At 33.4% G+C, this 20586-nt stretch overlaps 5 protein-coding genes across 7 annotated transcripts; 3 read left to right on the forward strand and 2 right to left on the reverse strand.

The window, feature by feature from the left end:
• Positions 1-52: 52 nt before the first annotated feature.
• LOC101222704 (uncharacterized protein At2g34160) lies at positions 53-1910 on the forward strand. Its single transcript, XM_004139269.3, has 5 exons — positions 53-270; positions 386-434; positions 971-1033; positions 1114-1178; positions 1522-1910. The coding sequence occupies exons 1-5, from the start codon at positions 151-153 to the stop codon at positions 1618-1620; spliced, it is 396 nt and encodes a 131-aa protein (XP_004139317.1). The 5' UTR covers positions 53-150; the 3' UTR covers positions 1621-1910.
• Positions 1911-2041: 131 nt separating this feature from the next.
• On the reverse strand, positions 2042-7015 carry LOC101222464 (signal peptidase complex catalytic subunit SEC11C). 2 transcript variants are annotated; one of them, XM_031881569.1, is made up of 8 exons: positions 6720-7015; positions 5980-6108; positions 5030-5101; positions 3760-3795; positions 3035-3080; positions 2816-2903; positions 2570-2627; positions 2042-2246 (listed from the first exon to the last, which is right to left on the reverse strand). In XM_031881569.1, exons 2-8 carry the CDS (start codon positions 6067-6069, stop codon positions 2196-2198), a joined length of 441 nt encoding a protein of 146 aa, XP_031737429.1. In that variant the 5' UTR covers positions 6070-6108; positions 6720-7015; the 3' UTR covers positions 2042-2195. The 2 variants fall into 2 exon arrangements, with proteins under 2 accessions (XP_031737429.1, XP_004139316.1); XM_004139268.2 differs by having other exon boundaries at positions 5980-6092; positions 6720-7014.
• Positions 7016-8752: 1737 nt separating this feature from the next.
• LOC101222939 (NHP2-like protein 1) lies at positions 8753-10710 on the forward strand. Its single transcript, XM_004139270.3, has 5 exons — positions 8753-8901; positions 8993-9113; positions 9247-9350; positions 10162-10293; positions 10398-10710. Exons 1-5 carry the CDS (start codon positions 8899-8901, stop codon positions 10422-10424), a joined length of 387 nt encoding a protein of 128 aa, XP_004139318.1. The 5' UTR covers positions 8753-8898; the 3' UTR covers positions 10425-10710.
• Positions 10711-14249: 3539 nt separating this feature from the next.
• On the forward strand, positions 14250-18021 carry NRT1.4A (protein NRT1/ PTR FAMILY 6.2). Of its 2 annotated transcripts, XM_011650374.2 has the most exons (6): positions 14250-14448; positions 14541-14643; positions 15488-15705; positions 15800-16347; positions 16513-16853; positions 17280-18021. In XM_011650374.2, the coding sequence occupies exons 1-6, from the start codon at positions 14446-14448 to the stop codon at positions 17810-17812; spliced, it is 1746 nt and encodes a 581-aa protein (XP_011648676.1). In that variant the 5' UTR covers positions 14250-14445; the 3' UTR covers positions 17813-18021. The 2 variants fall into 2 exon arrangements, with proteins under 2 accessions (XP_011648676.1, XP_031736752.1); XM_031880892.1 differs by lacking the exon at positions 14250-14448 and having other exon boundaries at positions 15458-15705.
• A 338-nt stretch (positions 18022-18359) lies between these two features.
• On the reverse strand, positions 18360-19834 carry LOC101221988 (probable sugar phosphate/phosphate translocator At2g25520). Its single transcript, XM_004139266.3, has one exon. The coding sequence runs from the start codon at positions 19733-19735 to the stop codon at positions 18689-18691; it is 1047 nt and encodes a 348-aa protein (XP_004139314.1). The 5' UTR covers positions 19736-19834; the 3' UTR covers positions 18360-18688.
• Positions 19835-20586: the final 752 nt, after the last annotated feature.

The following is a 20586-nucleotide window of genomic DNA, read 5'->3' on the forward strand; positions in this document are numbered from 1 at the left end:
AAGAAGGGTAATATTGTATTTTTGCATATACATAAAACGTTATAAACTTATAATCAAACTCTTACTTCCACCTCCACAATTAGCCCGAAGAACTAGGGTTTTGAGGTGCAAATTTTTTAGGGTTTTTGGGAGGTCGAGGAAAACACCCTAATGGAAGAAATTGTTGAAGGCGTGAATTCCATTAACTTGAGTTCCGATTCGTTTAAAAAGAATCGGATTCAAGTGTCCAACACCAAGAAACCCTTGTTCTTCTATGTCAATCTCGCCAAGGTTTGCCATTTCCAAATGTTGTTTTGATTACATTTACTATTTTGAATGTTTTTGTTTTCCAAGTGATTAATTACTGTTTCTGAATTTTTGTTTTTTTTTTTGCTTTTCATTGTAGAGGTACATGCAGCAGCATGATGAGGTTGAACTTTCTGCTCTGGGAATGGGTAATTTTGCCTTTCATTTTGTTCTTTTTAAGTAAGTGTAATTTGTATTTTGATTTGAATTCTCCTTTGGAAGGTCTGAATCCTGCATTTTGTGGAGTTTTTCTGTAGCTTACATTCACAATTTGCAATTCGTTTGTTTGCTTTCTGACGACCTTTAACTTTCCAGAGTATGCGGACCAACATTAACAAAGAAAATTGAAATTGTTTCTTTTGTGTCTCTTGGATACTTCATTCATCAATGAAATCCTTTCTTATCCAAAAAAAGTAAAACAGTAACAATGATATAAACAATTTGGATGACTAGAAGAACTTGAGTATTATTGAAACTAGTGGGATGTGAAAATTTTGCTTTGGAGAAGTTTGGTGGATATATTACTAATATTCACCAACGGCTTTAAGAAATTTTGTAGAAGATTTTTCCAGCATTGGTCACATTTGGTATTTGATATTTTATCTATCTTTAGTTTTACCTTCCCTATGAAAGAATTTTATCACATCCTCCATTAATAGCCGTATGTACTTGCAATGTTTTGCAGCAATAGCCACAGTTGTTACAGTTGCTGAAATTTTGAAAAACAATGGATTGGCTCTCGAGAAGAGTAAGATCTCTGCCTTTTCTTACTTTTCAGACGAGAATGTTTACTTGTGTTCCTTTTACTAACTTGCATCATATTTGAAGAGATTGCAACCTCAACTGTTGACATCAAGGATGACTCAAGAGGAAGACCTGTCCAGAAGGCTAAGGTGAGGATTACTCTGTATATTTAAGATCAAGTAATTACCCTCCAAATACAAACAACGACAAATTGATTCGGTGACTAGAACTTTTTTTATAGTGGTGCTGATTAGCTTAATTGCGGTTCCATTTGCTCTCAGATATTAAGATAATGGCATGACTAGGTCGTGATGCGTTCCATGATCTATGTTTTGTTATTTGACATGGAGATTGAATTTGTTAGCGTTCTTCTGTCACCATGGAACTCAATGAATCTTTTTTTCCCAAAACAGAACTTAATGAATTTGACACTCTTTTTCTCTTAAGAGCTTCTTGAGAATACTTGTTCTAACTTTGGTTTGGCCTCATCAGATTGAGATATTGCTGGGTAAAACCGAAAACTTCGATGAATTGATGGCTGCTGCTGCTGAGGAAAGGGGGGAGATAGGCGAAGCAGACGAGCAGAGTTAAAAGATGGATTACATTTGCTGTATCTTTTTATTTTAGCTATAAATTTTGTCGATGATGTTGAATTTTCCATCAATTATTTGTAGCTCTTTACGGCACTATTTTTCAATTGTGAGTTTGTTCATAAATTTCGCTTTAGGGATCTTCACATTTTCTTTGGAGTCTTTCTTTTTAACCTATAGAAAACCAAATTTTGTATTGTTATTTTTTTGCTACAAATCATTTGCTTTATTTTTTCTTCTTTGTACCAATTTTAATTTGCCTAAACATTTATAGAATGTAGTGTTGATTGTGATTGGTTTGTCAAAAGTAGATATTGAAATGTAATAATATTGGTATTGAAGCAAAGTTGAGAGCATTTGAACCATTTTTATAACATGCAATATTGTGAATGGATGAGAATGTAAATTAGACAAGGCCCAAGTGATTGAAAATTGAACTCTCTCTATATTTCATTTTCACAGTATAAATAAATTATTTCATACAATAGAAAGAATAATCAGGCATGTCCCTTTCATAACTCTTCCTATCCTTCCTTAACAATGTGTATAAATTGAGATTATAGAAACTCTCAATCCCTAATCATTAGAGGTTAAGACCAGCAATCCCAATGCACCAATAAGTATGTACTGCAATAACAACGAAACAGAGTGAGTTGAATCAAACCATCCAAAATTGGATTTAAAAGTAAATTCTCTTTTTGGGGATAAAAAGAAAAAAGACAACCATATGCCCACCTAGACAGTCTTTTGGTTATTCTTTCTTCCTCTTTTTTTCCAACAAAACTCATATCTCAGGTGTAAAATTGTAACATCATGAAATCTAAACTAAATTGAAACTGAATTATATGTAACATTTTGAACCTATGAATCAAATATAAACAATAAGGTATTTTTCGCTAATTATGAAATCAAGCAAGATGAGGACTTGTAAGTTTTCAACAAGTTCAAACCTTGATTATAGGCATGTCTGTCATGATAATTGTTGCATATCCAACATATGGCAAGAAACTGCAAACGAAGAATAAAAATGTTAGAGCAAGAGGACTGTCTATTTCTTTCCCTATTTCTAAACAGCTTGTATAAAATAGAGCCTTCTAATGCACATCAAGCTGACGACTATGGTTAGAATTCGGAAAATCAACAAGTATAAGCATGTTCAGGACTCGTTGATTTATCAATAGTTCTTGCAAATTTACCCGATGGCTTTTCCCATTAAGTGTTGTCTTTGCAACCAAAGCTGATTCTCAGCATATAGTGGAATATCATCATATTCATTATTGTCACCTGGAAGTTTAACACAAAAGAAACAAGCAAAGTTCATCGTTAAACATTCAGCAAAATAATTTCATTCCAATTCAAAACCATATCATCCTCCCTTAACAAGTTTTTTGAACTTATGGTTCATGTTCAAGTACCTTTTGTAAGAAAATAAACTTCTCCTGTATCTTTGGTCTCATGAACCTGATAAGAATTACATTTTATGTAAATCAAAGTTACAGTTAAACATCTAAAGTGTTTAAGCAAGGTTTAAAATGGATATTTCTAAAAACAATTATATAAACAAGCAAATTAATATTAAAATTAAGAAAAAGGTTTCGTTTTTTAAATAAGTTGAAAGTTTAAAACACTTGCTAATAACCTTGTGCACACATTTTGTTGCTTATTTTTTTATGTTTCATCGATTTCTTTTGTGATACAATGGAAATTTTGATTCATCCATTATGTGAATGTCATATAAAGACATTGTTAGAAAATTAATACACTAATCTTATCACGACTATTGATGACTTTTTTTCTTTAGAAACCAAGGAAATTGAGAATTTGTAGGGTGAGCTAAACTATGACAAATGAAGATTTATCTTTGTTTCTTTGCTATAGGTCAACTTATTTGCAATAAGTTCAAGGGAACTTTAAGCAGTGGAAACAAAATGGAAATATTGGACTTCTCCTTTCACAGGTAACTAATGGCTTCCTGCTGAGCACTACAACTTCATAATTCTAAAATGAAATTGTGGCTGTGTTGAAAAAACCATCTAGTGAAACATAAATTCCTTGAATGAAACAAGATATCTCTAATGAAATAAGTTGTCTGCACACTTAGTACAATGTAAAGATAGAGAAATTTTACTGAAAACCTTACCTTGATTACACGATGGACGATTGGAATGTCACGTCCCTGGCAAATGCTACAAAGGGATGTTAGTAGACAATTTACAAATGTTGGAAGTGACATGAAATATGTTTAAATTGAAAGCAACACTAACTAATCAAAAAGGTTCTTCATGTATTTACGATACGACATAATGTGTAAATTAGATTTTTCTAGAGTTATGTTGAAATATGTGGATTATAAATAAATACCACAAAAGTAAGGTTCTAGAAGTGTTATAACCTTTCTTTAGGCTCCAACCAATTCGAGAATTCTCTTCGATAATGGTTCGCTCATAAAAGTATCTTGAATACAATGGATTCAAAAAAAGCCTAGAATTTTTTTTTACTTGGGGTCCAAGGATCTCATGCTTATAAATGGGAGGCGTGTCTCTATACATAAGCCAAGCTAAAAAGTTAAACAAGTTTAGAGTGAGGAAAAGTGAGTGAGTGCTGAGAGAGTGAAAAAGTTTCTTTTACTTTCGTAATAATAGTTTCTTTCTTCCAAGTGTCTGTCTCTATTCCTTTTGTGTTAATTTCTTTAACAATGTTAAACAATTAACCCAAAAGAAGCCGTTTGAAGTTTATAACTCCAAAACTTATAAGTAATAGACAACATAAACTTCTCTAAACACAAACAGTGATATGAACGTGACCCAAAATATTGAATGTTAAGACTTTGTTTAATAATCATTTGGATTTTTGTTTTTGATTTTTAAAAGTTAAGCTTGTAAACACTAGTTCTACCTATTGGTTCTTTTTTTTTATTTATCTATTTTTAAGGATATTTTTAAAATCCAGCCTTCAAAAACTAAAAAACTATATTTTTTAAAGCTCGCTTTAGTTCTTGAAATCCAACTATGAATTTAAATGCTTCCATAGAAGAGATGAAAGTCATGGTAAAGAAATTGTTAGGAAAAAAATCAAAATTTTCAACTGTCAAATAGTTAACAATGAGACTTAGAAGTTGCAAGTTACAAGGAAAGGAGTCGTAACTAGACCAATATAAAGATTATTCCCTTATTCAAAGTCAATTAGCAATAAGAGGTGAACGAGGTAAATCATCAATACAAATCAAAGTAAGGAAAAGAAATACTACCATCTTTACAAAGAAGAGGAAACCTATTCATTCCCCTACCAGAAAATGGAATTCCAAGACATTGCAAAATCCAAATTGCTTTCATAACGAAAGACTAACTATAACCAGTGTAGAAATGTATCACGTTAGCTCATGAAAAATGAGAGTATGAGACGAGAGTTACCTCGATGTTATACACAACGATTTCCCCTGTGCGAATTGGATCCTTGTTCATGTGGAGGAATAGAATATCGCCCTGCACCAGATAAAACTCATCATAGGAAGCTAAACCAAAACTATCATAAGCTTTCCCCCATTAGCTGTTAGCCACTGTGTACTATCAGATATTCTAGCAGAGCTGGGTGAATATAAACCAATATGAAGCACTGGAGAAGTATGAATTAGGTTAAATTACAAAGCCCCTCAACTTTGAGGTCTGTGTTGAAGTTTCAAATTTTCAAATTTATTCTTTGAATTTTGACATAAAATTCTAATTTATATCTAATAGATCAATTAACTTTTTGAAAGTTTCAAATTTAGGAGGGATCCATAGACATAAAATTGAAAATTCAATGACCTATTAAACATTTTGAAAATTCAAAAACCAAACCGACACAAACTTCATAGTTTAGAGACAAAACTTGTGATTTAACCTTTTGAATTAATATTCTACCCCAGTAACATAATCAACTAAAAAGCTAGAGTCTAATATTTAAGAACCAAAGTTTTTTTCTTTTCATTTCATTCCTTTTTCCTAATAACAAGCTATTGAGTCTTAGCATTATGTTCACAGGCATGCCCTCCACAAAATCCTAGAGATTCGAAGCAAGTTCAATCGACAATAAAGTGTTTCAAGATAATATGTTTTCAATCTCAGACTATCTATAGTTCATAGTTGTAAGAACGCGACTCCAACAATGTCTGTTTCATATGGTGAGATTCCATAACATCTAAGATCCAAAAAATCCACGGCACACGTGATTTAAATGTTGATACAAAAGATGAAAAAACTAAAAATTTTATATAACGAAAGGCAGTTCTGTATCGATAGTTCAAGTAAATGCATAGTTAAAGTTAGAATCAATCGACTTAGGGAATTAATGGAAACTTGCATATGTAATAGGATCAGCTCACCCTAGCAAAACCAGGTTCCATACTTCCAGTGAGTACAACCACCACAGGGGACACACTGCCTGTCCAGCAAATCAGTCCTTTCCAAATCATCAACGCAGACGAAACGATCAAACCTGATAGATTACGATACTGTTCTTAGAGCAAAGGAATGCAGAAGTCAAATGCATGTTGTAGTTGGATTCCAGTACTTCGAAGTTTGAATAGAAACAAAACACAGACAAAATGAAGATATTTGAACTAAGATTTTAAGCTCCGTGCTCAAATTTTGTTAAAACTTGACAGTTGTATCTATTTAGTTCTGAAGTTAAAACACTCATTTGTGCCTCTAAATCCCGTTCATAATTGTCCGTTTTTTTCTACTATTAATCTATCAACTCATGTCAAATTAGCATATATTGAATCAACATCCATCCCACTTCGTCACCATTCAGTTAACGGTGTAAAAGTAGGAGTAATACAGCATCACAACTTAAATTTTTGAGACATTGAAACCAAACAGACCAAAGTTAGAGTCTAAACATGTGATGTAACCTCAGACAATTCATAAAACCAAGTTGGAGAAAGAACTCGCACTTATTCAATCATAAAATGAAGAACAAAGCTGGAGACACTCAACATTTGTAATGGAATAGAGAAACTTCAAACTGAATCAGCAAAAAAAACAAACAAAAGAAAGCTTCCCTGCAGAATGAGGATACTCATTTGATATGTAACACTCAAAATTTGGTGAGTTTACGTACCAAAACTAATGGCCTGAGATAGAGCCTTTCTGATTTTGATGGATTTGAAAGACTCGATTGTCTCTCCAATCCAACCCATTTTGGCTCCTTTCTTCCTATCTCTCTGTGATGTTTTGAAAGCTGAAATGGGTTTTATGGGATCAATGGAAATAGAATTGGGTGTAAAACAAGATTAAAACTTTCTCGCTGTTTAATGAATAATCTACAGAAACGAAAACTGGGTTTTGGTTGTTTCGAATATAGAACTTCTCGAGCTTCGACTATTCGCAATTTCGCGGGTTCTTACGACCCCGGTTTTCAATACCGTGGCTCCTCGATTCCTATTGGCTCGCATGATCAAGATGGGGCCACCAAAACAAAAAATGTTTAAATTCTAATATATGACGTGGCATTTCATTGAAAAATAATAAGATAATAGAAGTTTTTCCAAAAAAATACAAAAATTTTAAAACTATTTACACTACACAATAAAACAAAAAATTTTACACCAATATTTTATCAAGGTTCTGTTTTAAATAATTTTCTTTAATTAAACAAAAATTTAATTTTTAAATGAAAGCTACGTCAAATCACAAAATCATTTAGAATAAAACGACTCATGATATCTTTTTTTTGCATATTACAAATATGGCAAAATAAGTGATATCGTACTATCATCAAAGGGTTATTAAACAATAATTATGGAGTTATCGACTTTTAAATTTACAAATTTTATAATTTATAAAACGTAATAACATAAGTTTTATTATCATACTTTTTTTAATTTTGCTCTTTTTATAGAGGCCCTCATTTAAACATAATTGGAAATAACTTTAAATACATGAAATATTCTATCTTTAATGCCATTTCCATTTGGGTTTTGATTGATTCATTCCTTAAATGGAAGCTTGTAGATGTTACAATAATAATTTACACGGTAGAGGAGTAATTCAAAGTTTTTCCTTTGTTAGTTGTAATTGTGCAGTTATGTTCCTCACGAACTTGCTACACATTCTCACAAATATTGACTAACATCAAATTTGCATGAAGATCACCCGTGGATGTATTCCCCTCAAAACACTTATTGTCGTATTTTTCTATTTGGTTGTATCTTGTTTGTTTTTGCCAAAACAATAATGAAATTGAAAATAAGTTGTAAATTATAACAATTAGATTCATAACTTTTTTCATATATACATGACGTTTTTAAAAAGTTACAAATATAACCAATATATGTTTATGAAAGTAATTAGATTATTTTTTTATTTTTTTATTTTTATTTTATGAAACAAATCTATATTTTATGATTTTATTTCATTAACGGTATTTCTCTTTGGTTATATATAGGTTTGTACTCTACTGAATTATTAATGAAATATAGATTTATTCCATAAAATCAACAATGTTAAAGTATGTTGAAAACATTGGTATGATTAGTATGGGTCTAAATAAGTGGGTTGGAGGAAAAACGTGGATCAACCCAACGTAATAACAATATTGGTTCAATATGTCAAGGTCAACCTAATTCAACTCAAAAAAAAAAAAAAAAAACCGTTGGGTTGGTCTTAGGATTTATATCTTGTTTACAATTTATTAATCTCGAACCATCTCGGTGCAATTAAGGCTGAAGATCAAATAACTAAAGGAAAAAGTCTTTCATCCCGAGGCATATCGGGTAATGTATGTCCAAGATCAAATAAAATAAAAGCATAATTCTTTCATCTCATATCGTTTTAATCCCATTAAGATCTACCAGGAAAGTGACATCTAGAATCAGGGTTGTGTCAACCCAACCCTTAATTTCTTAACCCGGTACCCCGGACTTTTGTTTCTTTCCATTTTCTAACCCAACACAATCTAAAAACGATTTGGGTTGGGTAATCCGAGCAGGCTAGGTGAAGCAAAGCCTCGTAATTACCATTCCAAGTGATACTCTACAATAGTTTGGGCTTAGTGAACAAAAGTACAAATATATAGTCCAAGCCCATAGGTATGGGCTTGAGTCAGATTTTGTTAGCTAAATTGGGCCGAAGCCCAATGATCGGTCAACCAAGAGCTCGGCCCGATGACCATGAGTCTTCTCTATATATTCCAAACATATATCGTCGACGATTTATCAGTAGCTCTTAAACCCTAATTTTTTTCCCTTCAAATTTTGCTGTCGTAGCATTAAAACCCTACCTTTCTTCTTCGATCTAAAATGGTACCGTCTGAAATTGATTATTTTGTAGAACTTGTATTGATTTTGGTTTCATTCGTTTGCATGAATTTTAGTGGTGTTTGTGTTTTTGCAGACAGGAGAAGCTGTGAATCCCAAAGCCTATCCCCTAGCTGATGCTCAGCTTACAATTACTATTCTTGATCTTGTTCAGCAAGCTGCTAACTACAAGCAGCTCAAGAAGGGTGCGAATGAAGGTAGCGTGCTTTGTTTAGTGTTTGTGTTTTTCGTTTGAAGGAAGTTATATATTTTTAAGAAGTATTGGGTGAGGATTTTTTATGGTGTTATTTGTTTCCCTTGGCTAATAGTTATATTTTGATGGATTTTCAGCTACTAAGACGCTGAATAGAGGGATTTCTGAGTTTGTTGTGATGGCTGCGGACACTGAGCCGCTTGAGATTCTTCTCCATCTTCCCTTGTTGGCTGAAGATAAGGTAACACTAAATATTTTATGAACTTTAGATTGAAAATCATGGGTTTCTGTTACTTCTTAAGATAGATAAGTTGGAAGTGAGAATGAACATATTTTAGGATTGCTATATCTCCCATGCTATTTATTGCACTATTTTATTAACTAATGAAGCCTTGCTGTAGACAATGTTAGGAATTAGCTTTTATATAGACGTGATAGCTAGCAGCAATTTCTCTTAATATTTGTTTCTTCCTTATGAGACACCCTCAATATGGAAGCCGTTGCCATTGTAGCTTTACATTGAATCCATATCTGTGTCATGAAAATCTGTGGTGGTTTATTGGGAATTAATGCAACGAGGTAGCAAAAGAGCTTCCAAAATGTTCGCTTTTCTTGTTTGATTCACAATTTAGTAAATCCACAAGTTCAATAAACTTCCCCCATTTCATTCTTTATTATAGTTAACTTCAAGCCAGTGTTCCCTATAGTCCAACTTTTATATTTGCTTCTAACTTTAGTTGTACACTTAGTCAGATGCTCAAGTCAATTGTATAAAGCAAAAGTTTGAAAGATGAAATTTATCCCTTACTTTAGCATTGTGATAAAGTCATGTTTTGGATGGAGATAGAACCGCCAATGATTTATTCAATTACATATCTTGTTTGATAACCATCTGGTTGGAAGAGTTTTCTTACTTTCATGTTATGCATTCCAGATATTAGGTTGATTTCTTTTCCAGACTTCAATAATCAATATAATAAAATCATGTGTCTCAAAATGACAACTAATTCTTAATCCTCTATGATATAACACAATTATGTTCAAACTTGCAGAATGTGCCTTATGTGTTCGTCCCTTCTAAGCAAGCTCTTGGCCGAGCATGCGGAGTCACAAGACCTGTAATTGCATGCTCCGTAACAACAAACGAGGGAAGCCAATTGAAGTCTCAAATACAACAACTGAAGGTAAAAAAGAATTACTACTACCCCACCACTTTCTTTGATCTGTTATCTTTGTAAAAGCATCGCCTTTCCCCCTTGATACATTGTGTAATTCCTTCTAAATGCAGGATGCCATTGAGAAGCTGTTGATCTGAAATGTTATATATATTCTATATGGCATTCGGTATGATGGGCTTCTTTGATCATCGTCATGGTCACTGCTCTGGAGGCTTTGACTGAAGTTGTTGTGCAATTAGGGGGAAAAATGTCCTGGTATTAACCTATATATTGAGCTTTTTCTTTTTTTATTTTTGTTTCTATTAAGAGTGGGACAAAACACTCGTACAATTTTAATGACAGTTTAAGCTAATGTTGACGTCTTTATCCTTGTGAGTTTGGCTATAATATGATTCATGAAGCATGGCTGGCTTGTTCATCAAATTCTCTTTGTCTTTGCCTTTTTTGCACCATTATTGATTATAGCTATAGATGTGAAATGATCGTTCAATTATTGATTTCTGTCACATGAACACTAGATTGATTAGGTCTAAATTGTCTGCCTAATTGTGTCATGATTAGGATTTATTAAGTCATTTTTAGCTAAATTTATTTATTTATTATGAATTTACCATTAATTGATTTTGTAGCTAATTCATGTGTTTAATTAAACAATTTAAAGCATTTTTTAAGAGGAACAAAGAGGATGTCTTAGAGTGAATTTTGAAATATTAAAATCATTTGTTACATTTACTCTAAAATTCACTTTTAATTCTATGTTATTTATTTTATATACTCATTTTTAAACATAGTTTTGATATCACCAGAATATCTTTCAATCGTGTCCTAAAATTAGTGCTTTTTCTTAATGAGAATTCGTTTATTTTCCCTAGTTTAAAATCGATTGGATTTCAAGTATAACATTGGTAGTATATTGAAAAATTTAAGTCTATGTCGGATATAAAATTAGTTTCATTTTGTTGCCTTTTTTAAAAAATATTTGTTAGATAACAGAAGAAAAGTTTATTTTAGATAGTTTTTTTCCTTTTTAAAAAATTCATATCTTTTAGAAAATCATAATTATATTTTGTTCAAGAAATCATTTAAATTAAAAATTAGAAAGAAAAATCAAACTCTTCATTTTAGGAATAAAACTTTTTGTAAATTATTTGAAATTTTTTTTATTGATATTTGGTATAAAAACTAATTTTAGTGGGTAAGAATTGAATCCAGACTCTCCGTCCCTTATTAAATCTATCTTTGTACATCATATTTTTTTTTGGTGTGTTAACAAGTATACATGACCTATATAAATAGGCTATATCAAATTCTTATTTCTATAAATTTCAAAATTTATAGTGTTCAACTCATATAACACGTTTGATTTTTTAAAAGAAATGTAATTGTGTACTTACACTTATTTGTTTGGTTATATTTTGAGCACAACATAGAATGAGGCTATTTTAGATAACTCGATTATGGTCCACGACCAATTTAAGTGAGAGTGAGACCCTTCAGGTCAAAATCCTCTCATATAATGATGTTGACAACAATATATTTATAACTCATTTTTAAAAATCTATCTATTAAAAAATCTCTTTCACACTACCAAATCTTAGTTTCCCTTGTTCTTTGATCTTCGAGTTAAAAGCAAAATTCTCTTCCAAAAACATCCAACAGCAAGCTTATGAGCTATAAGTATATGAAAACATTTGTTTTGTACTTGAAAACACTTAATAAACACGGCATAAAGTACAGATTTTAATCACCAAAATGAACTGAAAATCCTTAGCTGGACTGATATTTTGATGGATACTAAAAGCCAAAGAAATAGAATTAAGAGGGTGTCCCTATTTTGAATGTCTTGTTATGAACTTTATCCAACTTTCTTCACGTTACATGTTTCTCTAATGGCATGAAGATGTACGATGTTTCCATTTTTTATGCTCTGTTGTTAATGCACAATCTAAAGTGCATTCCACATTCAAAACCTAAAATAATGTTATTGCACTTTTTAACTAAATTATTTTCCCTTTTCTCTTTTTCAATGCAATAAAGCAAAAGTCATACATGTCAATAATCATTAGTTATGTTCACTTTAACATCTGTTCTGAATAACACATTTAAACTTACGTTTTAACTACTTTTACCTTAATTTTATTACTTGACATAATGGTCTTTCTTAAGAATTTCGAAAGAGAGAAGCGTAAGCTTCTTAAGAAAGAGACAAATTGGGAATTAATGGGGTGATATAGAAAAGTTTTCAAAACTAGTTATGTACATTCTAGATGGAGTAGTTGGTTACTTCTACTCATACTATTTTGTTTATTCTTTTTGCATACGTAAGTGACAAATCTTCTACTTAACCTCACACCGTATACTCAACTTAGTTTAACTTGTGACTTTTTATACTCGTCGAGTAGTGGTATATATAGATCTATGTGTTAGAACCGTAGGTTACATTTGAATGTTTTTGTGGGTTTTTTTTATCTCACAAAGATGACTTATTACATAAAAGAATAATAAAGTTGAGACGAGAGCAAATGAGATCCTATTACACTTGAAATAGTGTGTGTGTTTTTTTTAAAAAGAAACCTAGAGGAATCAGCTAACAACCTTGATTGTAATAGGTGTCATGTTTTGTTACTTAATTTGATTTGATAGGTTTTCTTTATTATAGAGGTTTAAATGTCACTTGTCCCATTCTTCTAAAGATTTTGTAAATTATATGAGTGTTTAATTGAGTATCTAAAAAGGAAGATAGTCAAATCTTTGCTTCTAATCATTCAGCCCAAATTTTATAAATTTAATTTGCAGTTGTCTCCATTTAATATTACATAGTTCAGTAATTTTCTTTTACCATTTGTCAAATGTCGTTGTCCGAGTCTATACGATTTCGAGAAGAAACATATGGAAGCATATGTCAAAAAATGTCAATATTTTGGCTAACCAGTCGAGTTAATAAATTTAGACCAATAAAAAGATAATGAAGGCATACATATGTCGATATCCTACGACCTCAATACTAGAATTGTTGGCAGAACGTTGTCTTTATACATAAGACATGTATCATAGAACAATTCTTTTTATGTTTAGCTAAATTAGTCACTATTTGTACTAATTTAGACATTTTAATACATTAAACTTGATGATTATAGAACGTAGATCATCTAAAGTTATATTGCTGAAAAGAAAGTAATACATGCATTGTCAAATAACAAAAGGGGACAAATTATTTGTGGGGGAGAGGACTCCTAATCGGACTAACATGTTATGTTTTGGAGAGAATATCATCATTATGTGCCTGACTTAAAATGGCATTATATGAGTCTCGAATGGCCATTGTAAACAATGCCTCCAACTATTGCCTTCATATGACCCTACATTTAACAGTGTAAATTCTTTTTTAAAGGTGTACTAAATACAAACATCTACAATATAGACATGTTTCAGATGATTTGGAAATCCATATGGATGTCTAAAAAAGATCTAGAAAAATGAGCTTTAATCGGGTCTCTTATGGTCAAGCTTTTAACCTTTGGATGATGTTAGAAAATATTTTTGGGAAACCATCCCTCCTCCCTCTCTCTAAGATTTTTGACACATTTTTCAGTATGATGGTGGTGATGCTTTTAACCAAATCTATACTTCGAGTTTGTTTGAAATAACTTTCTTAAGTCCTTAAAAAAGTATTTTTCAGTAAATAAAAACTATAACCACTTGAGTGGCTGTTCTTAGTTACTGATAGAGCATGTATGTCTTATCCTTCTTTGTTCGACTCATATAATAGAAGAAGAAAGGCGGATGGGTTTAGCTACTTTGTGGGGTAGCAAAAGCACTCACATGGAGGCTTGATTGTCGTTGATTTTACAATCAGCAAAATCAAACCAAATCTTTACACATTCTCCTTCATTTTATTTTTTTTTTGACAAAAATCATTCTTAAAAGAAACAAAGTTTAAATAAGCAATATGACGAAGCTGGCCTCCATCTTCATTATGACCAAATGTGACCTGTCTCAATCTAGCAATAGATTCATACTTTCAGTGATTATCTAATTTGCTAAGAAATGTCTATATAATAGGAAGTGCCATACAATGCCTATACAAACCGAATTGAAGAATACCTGAGGCAGCAGCGCCATAGGCTCACTTCTTACCTTACATTCTCTACGAAAAGAATGGTGAGTTCTTTTCAGTTCTTTGCAGTATTCGAAATAGGATCAATAACATTCATATATTTCTTCTTTTCAAGTAACCATCTCAATGGCTACAGGATGGAAAGCAGAGATTAACGGTTGCTGATGCTGTGGACTACAAAGGGTGTCCGGCAAACCGGTCTAAAACCGGTGGTTGGGTCCCGGCTGCTCTTGTTGTAGGTACTATATTTTGTCTTATATCTTTGATACGCCCTTCTTCTTGAAGTTTTTCTGGAAATGAAACCAAAACCAGCTTCAAGAAAGTGAATAAAAGGTTGTCTTGACAAGAGTTTGACATGTTCCCATATCTCGCCTATAAATCTAGTTTGGACAAAAGGTGGTCTTAGATCATCAAGAACTACAAATTCTACTCTTGTCTGAAATACAAGATAGCTAATCCAGTTGTGAGTTTGGATGAGTTTCAAGATCAATGTCACTATTATTGACAGCTACATTTGCAGTCATAGCCTATGAGATGTTTTAGAAGGATGACCTACCAGTCAAGTTTAATAGGTAATTGGAGAAAAATGATGATCTTAATCATGAAAGATAGGATTTTAGGTTTTATCAAGTTTTGATTAGTAGACATCTTTAGCACATTCAGCATTCAGAGCCTTCTCAATCTCAGTTCAAATCAATATTTTCTATCTCTAGAAGTGAGAGGATGGGACCCTAAAACGAATGCCATAGACAACTTCAAATAATTATGTCCATGACATTAATATTCAGACAATCAAGAATGGGAAAAGGACAAATATTATTAGCTGGAACTTTCCCACATTATTAAATGTAATTGTTATTGCCCATCTTCAATTATACTCCACTTTCTATAAATGAAAGAATATTCAATTCTGCTCACTCCTAGCTACACATAAAAAATGTCAATCTGGTGTAAAATTTGGTTCTTGTTTCTCCAAGAGAACTAAAAAAAATTGTAATCATAATGGAAGAAAAGATAACATCATTAAAAGAGAGTATGGAATTTTTGCTACAGAATGAATCAAACTCATAAGATCTTGGACAGGGATTGAACTATGCGAAAGACTTTCAACAATGGGAATAGCTGTAAATCTGGTGACTTACTTGGTGGGAACATTGCATCTACCTAGTGCAAATTCAGCCAACATTGTCACAGATTTCATGGGCACATGTTTCCTTCTTTCCATGCTTGGGGGTTTTCTGGCAGATTCTTTCCTAGGAAGATATAAGACAATAGCAATCTTTGCCTCAATACAGACACTGGTAAATATAGATTTTCTTCAGTCCATGTGACATTTGATTCGACAATCTTATTTTCTCTTTTCATAACTCAACCATAATTGCTAAAATGAATTAGGGAACTGGAACTCTAGCAGTAATAACAAAGTTACCACAACTACATCCACCTCCTTGCCATCCTATTGCCAGCAAGAACTGCAAGCAAGCAAATGGGTTTCAAATGGGAATGATTTATTTGCCTCTGTATATAATTGCTCTAGGAACTGGGGGTATCAAATCCAGTGTTTCGGGATTTGGGACCGACCAATTTGATGAGAAAGATGATAAGGAGAAGGCTCAAATGGCGTATTTCTTCAACAGATTTTTTTTGTTCGTCAGCAGTGGGACTTTGTTAGCTGTGACAGTGCTTGTTTACTTGCAAGATGAAGTGGGCCGCAGTTGGGCTTATGGAATTTGTTCAGTTTCAATGTTCACAGCAATTTTAATATTTCTATGTGGTACTAAGAGATACCGATACAAGATAAGCATGGGAAGTCCGATAGTTCATATCTTCCAAGTTCTTGTTGCAGCAATAAACAAGAGGAAGATGGAACTTCAACTCAATGCTACTTTGCTATATGAAGATTCTGCTGCAACCTCAAGAATTGATCACACAAATCAATTCCAGTAAGTGATTTTTTGGCCTGACTAAACATACTTGAACTAACCACTACGTCCATTAAAATCAAAACATAAATCTGTGACAACATTTAATAAGTTATTGATTTAAAAGGAAGGAACGCTTCATAAATCAGAATTTGGACAAGGGTATTAATTTGTTTTACTTTCTAGATTTCTAGACAAGGCTGCAATTGTTGCAGATGGAGATTTTGAGAAATCTGTAAGCTCAGCTCCCAATCCCTGGAAGCTCTGTTCAGTAACGAGGGTAGAGGAGGTAAAGATGATGATGAGACTGCTCCCAATATGGGCCACAACCATAATCTTCTGGACCACATATGCTCAGATGATCACTTTCTCAGTGGTTCAGGCATCCACAATGGAAAGATCATTAGGAAATTTCAAAATCCCTGCCGGCTCTCTACCTGTTTTCTTTGTGGCAGCCATTTTGATCACGCTAGCCTTTTATGATCGTCTTATTATGCCTCTTTGGAAGAAATGGAAAGGGCAACCAGGTAAATATGGAACCTTCATATTCTAGTATTATCCTCCATTCCCATTCTCGAAATTAACTCAGGGAAGAAAACAAAATCTTAAACTTCTATTTCTGATCATGTTCCAGTTTAAACAGGATTCCCCTCATTCAGGTTGGGTTACTATCAGAAATTGTCATCTCTAATGTTTTTTCAGAATATTTGATTTGTATGCACGCACGTATAATACTAGAAGTTTTGCAACTGACACCGTAAGTAGAAACATTTGAAAAACCAAAGTGAACTTCCATTGAATTATCAAAACTTTATTGATAGTTACAAAGTTTAAGAAGAACCCACGTATCGGAGAAGGATAATAAAACATCATTATATTTTTGGTTTAGGAAGCAGTTTATTCCCTTCTTACTAGAATTTTTGACAACGTGATTCGTCCATTTTTTTTCACAGGTTTTACAAACCTACAAAGGATTGCCATAGGTCTTATCCTGTCAACTTTCGGAATGGCAGCTGCAGCTTTGGTTGAGATGAAACGGCTCTCAGTGGCTAAAGCTGTGGGTAGGTCCACTGCAACTTTGCCTTTAAGTGTGTTCCTACTTATTCCTCAGTTTTTCTTGGTGGGTTCTGGAGAAGCTTTCATCTATACAGGCCAGCTTGATTTCTTCATAACACAATCCCCAAAGGGAATGAAAACTATGAGCACCGGCCTCTTCCTCACAACTTTGTCACTTGGGTTCTTTGTTAGTAGTTTTCTGGTTGCAGTTGTGAAGAGCGTGACCGGGAGCATGGATGGACAGGGATGGCTTGCAGACAACATAAACTATGCTAGGCTCGATTGTTTCTATGGACTTCTTACCATATTAAGTACCATAAATTTTGTAGCATTTTTAGTTTGTGCAATATGGTACAAGCCACAGAAACCCAAACAACTTCTTGAGATGGAAACTAGTACAAATGGGGGATCTGGAGCTGAGAAATGCTAGTAAACTAAGCTAGATTTTGGATTTATTCATTTTGTTTCTTGTATTCCACATTACTCCAAAGTGTGGATTGGTATGGGTGGAGCAGTAATAAGTACTCTTTTTATCAAAATAACTAAGTACTCTTGAGTTTTGATTGACTAGGGATCATTTTGTAAGGATAAGCAGCAGATCTCAGTTTCAATGGATATTTTCTTATTGAGTATACTAAACCTGCACTCTTGATCACTTTTATATCGTCATTCCCGAGTGTGAAATAAAGAAAGAAAAAAAAACGTGGAGTTAACAATGGAATAGGCATGAGAACAAAACTTGCAAATAAAAGCTTGTTTTCAAGTAGCAGAAAACTGAACACCAACATAATTGTGAGATGTCCCTGAGATGAGTTTGAATTCCCCCCCTCCCTTGAACATTATATTGTTTGTAGGCATGTGTGATCTAAACACATAAGCTCATAACTGAGCAATAGAACCTCGCAAATTACAGTAAACATGAGCATCGTGTCTCGGGTAGAAATGTTCAGCTAGAAATGGTTATCTAAACAAATTCAAAACAAGAACATGAATAACAGTAGATATATTAGTTAAACATTCTAAACAGCTTCCTCCTGGAAGCTCAGTCCAATAAACATCCACAAAGTTCATTCTCCAGTCATAGAAATAGATTCTGTACTACAACATTAGGCAACTAAAAATTAACCCCATAAACCCCACAATAAATAGATGAACCCAAAAAAATAATATATCTAAGAACGCATACCTAACTCAAAACTCCAAAACTTAGCCGATATATGAATTCAATTCTTGCAGCTACTTTTAAACATCACCAATCTGTTCTCTTCTGCACGTCTCCTCGTTAAAGCTCGTGTTTGTCAGTAGCCTAATTTTGATTATCAATCTTCCTTTCATTCCCTTCTTCTCTCTCCTCCAACAACCTACCAGCTTCCTCGTCTGCCTGCTGAGCCTTTTTCAGACCTTCTGCGGCTTTGAGTGCCTGCAACTTTGAATGGTTGTAATACGCTACTCCTAGGAAGGCAAGCCCATAGCCAAACAAATTAATGGGTGTCACCGTATCCTTAATCACAGACCAGGAGAATGCAATCAATAACCAATCTTTCACTACTCCAGCAACATTCATTGTCAAAGCAGATGTCTTTCCCACAAGTAAAAACACAGCAAGATTCAACGCAAAAGCACAGAACGAATTGGTACCAAAAATCACAAAATCCAAATGGAAGCTCGAATTATCCCTCAACAAAGGGTACTCCATTATCAACCATGGTACAGATAAGAAAACCAAACAACACGGAGCTACATAGTAAAGCGACGTGATGGGATTCAACGAAATACCCTTGGAATTCAACAAAATCTGAATCATCACCAATCGAGTCGCCTCAAACGCAACCGCCAACAGCTGCAAAGAAACACCCTTTGAATTGAATTTCGCCTCTCCATACGCAGCAACTGCAACACCAAGCGAGATCGAGATCATATTAGCCATTGTATCAGACTTAAACTTCTCCTTCTTAAGCGAAACTCCGATCGAGTACACAGCGACAGGCATCAAAGCCTTGAGCATCTGTATAAAAGAAACCGATAGATAGATATACGCCGAATTAGAGAACCAAAGGGAAAGCGAATACAAAGCTCCGATCGGAACCACAGATTTGAAGTAGAGCTCGCGGGACATGGAAACTGGCTCCACAACTTTGAAGACGCTGACGAGAAGGTAAGCGATCGAGGAACAGAAGGCCATATGGATCATAGTGAGAGAGATCGGAAAAGGCCAATTGTACATCTTCTGATCTAGAATGAATTTGTTGTAGACGATGACGGAGAAGCTGAGGAAGATCCATATGGCGACGTAGGCATAAGAAAGGAGAACTTTCTTGAGAACACTCTCGGAGATAGCTCCGCCCTTCCCCATTATCCGACGACCAAAGCGAAGATTTCAGATCGAAAACTGAAAAACGGAAGTTGACGAAGAAAAGGATGAAACTGAAGGGATTTTGGCGAGAATCTCATAGGATCAGACTATCAGTTCGGCCGGGAAAAATGACAGTTACGGGCCGAGTCAAATGGGCTCTTTTGCTCTTCGTTTGAATGCCTTATTGGACCTAGTGAAGCCCATTCTGATGTGAGAAATATTTGTGAGATGGAATTTTGTTGGGCTTTGGATTCTAAACTCAACACGGGCTCTTTTGCTCTTAGTTTGAATGCCTATTGGACCTAGTGAAGCCCATTTTGAAGCATATATGTGTTTTCATCTCCAATTAAAATAGCATACCTTAATCATCTGATTTAGTAATAGAGTGTGTTTCTATATCGGTTTACCCTTGTAGATTAATTAGGTTTTATTGACATATATTAAAAAAAATATATTTTTTAGATTTTAGTTATATACAAACACTTTAATTAATTAAGTATGCTTGCATTCAATCGAAGTTAGATAAGTCCCATTGCAATTATGTAAATGAAAGCAAGAGAGAGGTGAAATGATAGGTAAAAGATTTGTGTAAAGTTTGAGAGGGGAAAAGTTGCCGACAAAAAGCAGGTAGGAAACTTTTAATTTTAACATATATGAAGAATCAATCTAACATTGCTTACCTAACAAATCAATCTAGCCTTTAATGTTCTCACATTAACTCACACCTTTTCTATTATACACGAATGTATATTTATTGTTTTCAACGACCATAATAACAATAATAAGAGTAAATTGTATAAATTATTATGAAATATAGTGATAATTACAATTCCACGATAAACTAAAGTAGA

The sequence above is a fragment of the Cucumis sativus genome, chromosome 2 (genome assembly GCF_000004075.3).
Source record: "Cucumis sativus cultivar 9930 chromosome 2, Cucumber_9930_V3, whole genome shotgun sequence".
NCBI classification, from domain to species: Eukaryota; Viridiplantae; Streptophyta; class Magnoliopsida; order Cucurbitales; family Cucurbitaceae; genus Cucumis; species Cucumis sativus.